The sequence below is a fragment of the Thamnophis elegans genome, chromosome 7 (genome assembly GCF_009769535.1).
Source record: "Thamnophis elegans isolate rThaEle1 chromosome 7, rThaEle1.pri, whole genome shotgun sequence".
Classification (NCBI taxonomy): Eukaryota; Metazoa; Chordata; class Lepidosauria; order Squamata; family Colubridae; genus Thamnophis; species Thamnophis elegans.
In genome coordinates, this window is record NC_045547.1 from 5,505,340 (window position 1) to 5,512,269 (window position 6,930).

Here is a 6,930-nt window from a genome sequence, read left to right on the forward strand (position 1 = left end):
TTGGCCTGCCACACTTTCTCTTATTCCATTATGCTGTTTCATTAGTATAGTTGATGGGAGGGGGGAATAGACTGGAGTAGGATTGTGGAATGTATTGTTTTCATTCTTTACTAGAAGCCAAGGTCATCCTTTGTCTCCGCACTGTTACACCTGACCGGAAGCAGCTGGGTGGAGATGTCAGCATGGAAGAAGAAGATTGGACCATGTGATGAATTGTGGGTGTGGGGGCAAGATCATGAACTTTTAACTGGGTGGAATTCTGATGTCATTTCCAGAATTGGGATTAACACAGATGTGCTAAGATGTCTGCTTTATTAAATTGGAACTTTAAGGATCGTATTGCCTTGAACTCTGATTTAATTCTACATGATACTTGGAACGCTGACAGTGCTCTCCAATAGTCTTTTGCTGAAGACCATGGATATCTAGAGCTCGACTGATATTTTTTTTCTGGACTGATTCCGGACTGCTCCACCGATACTCCTACATTATGTCTTTGGATGGAGGTGTGATTGAAGAAGCCAGAGAGATGCCTCTCAAATTGCATTGTGTCATGTTTGGAAATATCAGGACTTATTCCGTATCCCCCAATGAGAACATCTGGAGGTTTTCTAAAGAGGTTGAAAGGTTCTTTCCACCAAAGTTGAATTCAGAAAGAACCGTCATCAACTCATCACAATGGATTCTTCCATAACATTCTTCCTCGCCAAATTCCTCTCGTTCAGCTGAACCGTAAAATCTGGCGTTTGACTTCAGATGTGGTTGGGAGGGGGAGACCAGCTCTTTCCCATCTCAGTCCCTCAAATTCTCAGGATCCTAAATCACGAGTATTGATAGCGGTGTTCCAATATTTGAGGGGCTGCCCCAGTGGTGGGTTTCAAAAATTTTTCAAACCTACTCTGTGGGTGTGGCCTCCTTTGTGGGAGTGGCTTGCCGGCCATGTGACCTGGTGGGAGTGGCTTGCCGGCCATGTGTTTTCTTTCTCTCTCTCTCTCTCTCTCTCTCTCTCACTCTCTCTCTCTCTCTCTCTCCTTCCTTTTCCATTTTTTTCTTTCATCTCTCACTTTTTCTTTCTTTTTTTCTTTCTTCCTTTCTTTCTCTTTCTCCTTCTCTCTCTGTGTGAGTCTGTGTGTGTGTGTGTGTGTGTCTGTGTCAGTGGTGGGTTTCAAAAATTTTTGGAACCTCTTCTGTAGGTGTGGCCTGCTTTCCGGGTCCACTGGTGGAACCTCTTCTAACCGGTTCAATAGATTTGACGAACCAGTTCTACCAAACTGGTGCGAACTGGTAGGAACCCACTTCTGGGCTGCCCCAAAGAAGAGGGGGGGGCACCCATTCTCCAAAGCACCTGAAGGCACCACAAGAAGTGATGGATGGAAACTCATCAAGGAGAGAAGCAACCTAGAACTAGGGAGGAATTGACAGTGAGAACAATTAATCAGCGGAACAACCTGCCACCAGAAGTTGTGGGTGCTCCAACACTGGAGGTTTTTTAAGAAGAGAGTGCACAGCCATTTGTCTGGAATGATATAGGGTCTCCTGCTTGAACAGCGGGTTGGACTAGAAGGCCTCCAAGGTCCCTTCCAACTCTCTTATTCTGTTACATCTGTTATAATGATATCATTTAAGATGTAAATGAGATTTGCCTCAGGGTACAGGTAGTCTTTGAGTTACGACCATAATTGAGTCCTGCAAGTGCGGCTGTTAAGTATATGAAGAGCCGCGGTGGCGCAGTGGTTAGAGGGCAGTACTGCAGGCGATTTCTGCTGATTGCCGGCTGCCTGCAATTTGGCAGTTCGAATCTCACCAGGCTCAAGGTCGACTCAGCCTTCCATCCTTCCAAAGTGGGTAAAATGAGGGCCCAGATTGTTGGGGCCAATATGCTGACTCTGTAAACCACTTAGAGAGGGCTGTAAAGCACTGTGAAGCGGTATATAAGACTAAGTGCTATTGCTATTGCTAATTCAGTCTCTAAGCTCAGTGTGGAATCCAAAGGAGCTCTGTTTCTCAACCTGGGTAAATTTTATGATCTGGACTTCAACTGTGTAGTGGAAACGGTAGTTTCAACTAGTTTGTAGTCAACTTTAAATGTGTAGACTTCAATTTCCAGAATTCCTTACCCAGCATCATCTCATATTTTAACAACCCCCATAATCCCTTGCGGGTTAGGGTGTAGCTTTAAAGCAAGGTGGTTTTGCCCTTAAAACAGCCTTGTTTTAACATCATGGACAGCCCACCACCCATTAGATATCAAGGTCTTCTCCGAACACCCGTTAGATATCAAGGTCTTCTTCGAACACCCGTTAGATATCAAGGTCTTCTCCGAACACCCGTTAGATATCAAGGTCTTCTCCGAACACCCGTTAGATATCAAGGTCTTCTTCGAACACCCGTTAGATATCAAGGTCTTCTTCGAACACCTGTTAGATATCAAGGTCTTCTTCGAACACCTGTTAGATATCAAGGTCTTCTTCGAACACCCATTAGATATCAAGGTCTTCTCTGAACACCCGTTAGATATCAAGGTCTTCTTCGAACATCCGTTAGATATCAAGGTCTTCTTCGAACACCCATTAGATATCAAGGTCTTCTCCGAACACGATGGACGGACATCATCAAGACAGGTAAAAACTCACTTAACCAACGTCTCCCTTGATTACTCAATTACGGCCATACCTCAAGGATGGCCTGTTCTTGTGCAGATGAAACTGCATTTGGAGAGATTTATTTCCTGCCTCCAAAATCTGCCAGATTGAGGTCTGTCAAATTCACAAGTTTTCTGAGTGTTTGGGCATTTTCTTTCTTTCTTTTGTGAAATACATTTTTTTGGGGGGTAAAACATCAGTCTGGAAAAATCATCAAAGCCTTCCTGAGAAACTTGTGAGTGGTTAAAAAAAAAATGCCGCTGAGTTTGCACGCCAAGCAAAGCCTTTGTAGAGTAAGAGGCACCTGGTGTTACAGTGTTTGCATAAGATGCTGAATTTGTTCAGTGTTAACCTTGGTTAGCTTTTAATGTGACATTGGGTGTTGCGTGCCCCAAAGTCAACTGTATTTGGTTAACCCTTTCTCTTGGGAAAACCCAGGAAATGGGTGAATACGATGACCAGGTTAAGCATGCTGAATGAACGCAACAGCAATCTCAAATAGCACATCTTCATACCAGGAGTGTCATTAGAATAGAATAGAATACAATACAATACAATACAATACAATACATACAATACAATAAATACAATACAATACAATAAATATAATACAATACAATAAATACAATACAATACAATAAATACAATACAATACAATAAATACAATACAATAAATACAATACAATAAATACAATACAATACAATAAATACAATATAATACAATACATACAATACATACAATACAATACATGCAATACATACAATACATACAATACAATCAATACAATACAATAAATATAATACAATACAATAAATACAATACAATACAATAAATACAATACAATACAATACAATAAATACAATACAATAAATACAATACAATAAATACAATATAATATAATAAATACAATACAATACAATAAATACAATATAATACAATACATACAATACATACAATACATACAATACAATACATGCAATACATACAATACAATACATACAATACAATACATACAATACAATACATACAATACATACAATACAATAAATACAATCAATACAATACAATACAATACCAATAGAATAGAATAGAATAGAATAACAGAGTTGGGAGGGAACTTGGAGGCTTTCTAGTCCAACCCCCTGCTCAGGCAGGAAACCCTACACCACTTCAGACAAATGGTTATCCAACATCATCTTAAAAACTTCCACAGTTGGAGCATCCACAGCTTCTGGAGGCAACTTCTGTTCCACTGATTAATTGTTCTAAGTGTCATGAAATTTCTCCTTAGTTCTAAGTTGCTTCTCTCCTTGATTAGTTTCCACCCATTGCTTCTTTTCCTGCCCTCAGGTGCTTTGGAGAAGAGGTTGACTCCCTCTTCTTTGTGGCAGACCCTGAGTTAACGGGAGGCTGCTATCCTGTCTCCCCTAGTCCTTCTTTTCATAAGACTAGACATAATCCAGTTTCTGCAACCGTTCTTCACATGTTTTAGCCTCTACACAAGTGGCTGAAGAAGACACGCAGGTCATGCTTCTTACAACCATTAGTTTACCCAAAGAGGCCAGAAATGGGGTGCACGGAGGCCGGAAATGGGGTGCACGGAGGCCGGAAATGGGGAGCACGGAGGCCAGAAACAGGACCTGCGGAGGCCAAAAATGGGGTGCACAGAGGCGCCGATAGGTGGCAGCAGTGATGGGTAGTGGCGATCCCCACAGCCTGGAACAGCTGATAGGCCGTATTCCCGGGAAGCCAAGCCAACCACCAATCAGCTGCTCGTGCTAAATCAGGCTGTGCTGAAGCTGACCAGGCTGTTTGCTGTTTGCTGCAAGGAGGCAAATTGCTGGGAGGCAGAGACAGATTTTTTTGTTCTTGTTTTCCTCCCCAAAAGCTAGGTGGGTCTTATAGTCTGGAGCGTCTTATAGTCCAAAACATACGGTAGTTGGTTCATAAATCGTGGGCTTAGTTCTGTTTTTTTGTTTCCTTTCAGGGGATCCACCACAAGCAGCTGCTTGGATTGGCCAATGCTTTCTCTACTTGCTCATAATGATCTTTGAGAAAACGGCCGTTGGTCTTGTCTTACTTATTCCCGGGTGGACGAAGGTAAGGAAGAAGAATGCGATTCACATCTTCAGTTACTCACGAATGTTACTGACATTTAAGGAGCAAATTAGCTCATGGATTTAAATGCCACCTTTGAGGAAACGCATTAGGGAGAAAGATGCATATTCGGCAATATTTTGGCCCAGTTAGGTTTCAGGTTTCGGTTTCGTTTTATTTATATGCCGCCCTATTCCCAGCGGGACTCAGGGCGGCTCACAAACCCAAGAGGGGAAGGGAAACACAAGAACTACAAATACAAGCATTTAAAATAACCAACAGACACACAATCGAGAGGGGAAGGGAACTCATCAACCCCAGGCCTGCCGACACAGCCAGGTTTTAACGGCTTTACGGAAGGCCTGGAGAGAGGTGAGGGTCCGAATCTCGGTGGGGAGTTCGTTCCAAAGGGCCGGCGCTGCCACAGAGAAGGCCCTCCCCCGGGTAGTAGCCAGATGGCGTTGGCTGGTAGACGGAACCCGGAGGCCAACCCTGTGTGATCTAATGGGTCTGTGGGAGGTAATTGGCAGCAGGCGGTCTCTCAAGTACCCAGATCCAATACCATGAAGGGCTTTATAAGTGACGACTAGCACCTTGAAGCGTATCCGGAGACCAATCGGTAACCAGTGCAGCTCGCAGAGGATAGGTGTAACGTGGGTGTACCGAGGTGCACCCACAATCGCTCGCGCGGCTGCATTCTGGACGAGCTGAAGTCTCCGAATGCTCTTCAAGGGCTGCCCCATGTAGAGCGCATTGCAGTAGTCCAGTCTTGAGGTCACGAGTTAGAAGATCAATCAATCAAAATAGAGCTGGAAGGGACCTTGGAGGTCTTCTAGTCCAACCCTCTGCTCAAGCAGGTGACCCTACACCATTTCAGACAGGTGGCTGTCCAGTCTCTTCTTAAAAAAACTCCAGTGATGAAACACCCACAACTTCTGAAGGCAAGGTGTTCTACTGGTTTATTCTTCTCACTGTTAGAGAGTTTCTCCTTAGTTCTGAGTTGCTTCTCTCCTTGATTAGTTCCCACCCATTGCTTCTTGTTCTATCCTCAGGTGCTTCGGAGAATAGCTTGACTCCCTGTTCTTTGTGGCAGCCCTTGAGATATTGGAAGATGCTATCATGCCACCCCTGGTCCTTCTTTTCTCTAGACTAGCCATCTCATTTACAGCCCATGTAAAGAAAATTGTGGTTGTGTGAAATCAGGGCAGTGATGATTGTCAGTCGGATTAATTGGCTAACACCTGCTGCGCTACAACACAACGGAACTATGGCTGTGGGAGGGCTTCTAAGTGTGTAAAATGGGCGTAGGCCACTTTTTTAAGTAACTTCAAACAGCCACTAAGACAGTGTTTCTCAACCTTGGCGAGTTTAAGTCCTGTGGACTTCAACTCCCAGAATCCCCCAGCCAGCTGGCTGGGGAATTCTGGGAGTTGAAGCCCACAGGACTTAAAGTCTCCAAGGTTGAGAAACTGGACTAAAATAATGATTGTAAGTTAAGGACTATCTGTAATTATAGGGGTTAGCCGTTGTTTTCCTCCACTTTATTATTTTTCTTTCAATTTCCCAAACGAATTGACCCGCCCTATGATTTCCTGGTGGTCTCTTATCCAGGTATTATTCAGGCCCAGCTCTGGTGAGCCCAGACCGGATTTTCTTTCCCCGTAAAAAGACACTGACTCTTTTCTCTCTCTCTCTCTCTTTCTCTCTCTCTCTCAGCTTCAGGAAATCCTCCTGGATTACATCCCTTCTCCTCAGCTGGAGCTGGTCTTGGTGATTCTTGTTGTTCCTTTTATAGTCAATGTGAGTAAAAGATTTGAAGGAAATGATCCTTTCATCAAGGGAGCTGAAAGCCTCTTTTATCTCCTGTGGGAGGGGAGGGGGAGGAGGACGCGGGATTTTCCATTTCTCATCCGAGGGTCACAAGGGACCGGAAATCTTTGCCTTGGAAAATATGACTCCTTTGTACACAATTTAGAGGCATACGGGCATCCGAATTCAGCACGATTCCGTATAGTGTACCGATTAGAACAGGGGCAAGGCCCGCGGGCCAGATCGGCCCACGGGACCGAACTGAAACAGCGAAGGAACGGACCGGCGGTTCCTCTGTCAGCGGAAACAAGCTTGGGAGGACCGCGCACAGCCCCTCCTGAACTCAGTTTTCACTGGCGGAGGCTGCAGGAGGCCGCCACA

General features: G+C 44.2%; 1 protein-coding gene across 1 annotated transcript in view; it reads left to right on the top strand.

Moving 5' to 3' along the window:
- LOC116511220 (store-operated calcium entry regulator STIMATE-like) overlaps positions 1–6,754 on the top strand; it is a 31,969-nt gene extending 25,215 nt beyond the window's left edge. The window contains exons 5-7 of the mRNA XM_032221089.1: positions 4,631–4,743; positions 6,457–6,540; positions 6,716–6,754. Of these exons, the coding sequence (XP_032076980.1) occupies positions 4,631–4,743; positions 6,457–6,540; positions 6,716–6,754 (236 nt within the window). The remainder of the gene's footprint in view (positions 1–4,630; positions 4,744–6,456; positions 6,541–6,715) is intronic.
- Positions 6,755–6,930: the final 176 nt, after the last annotated feature.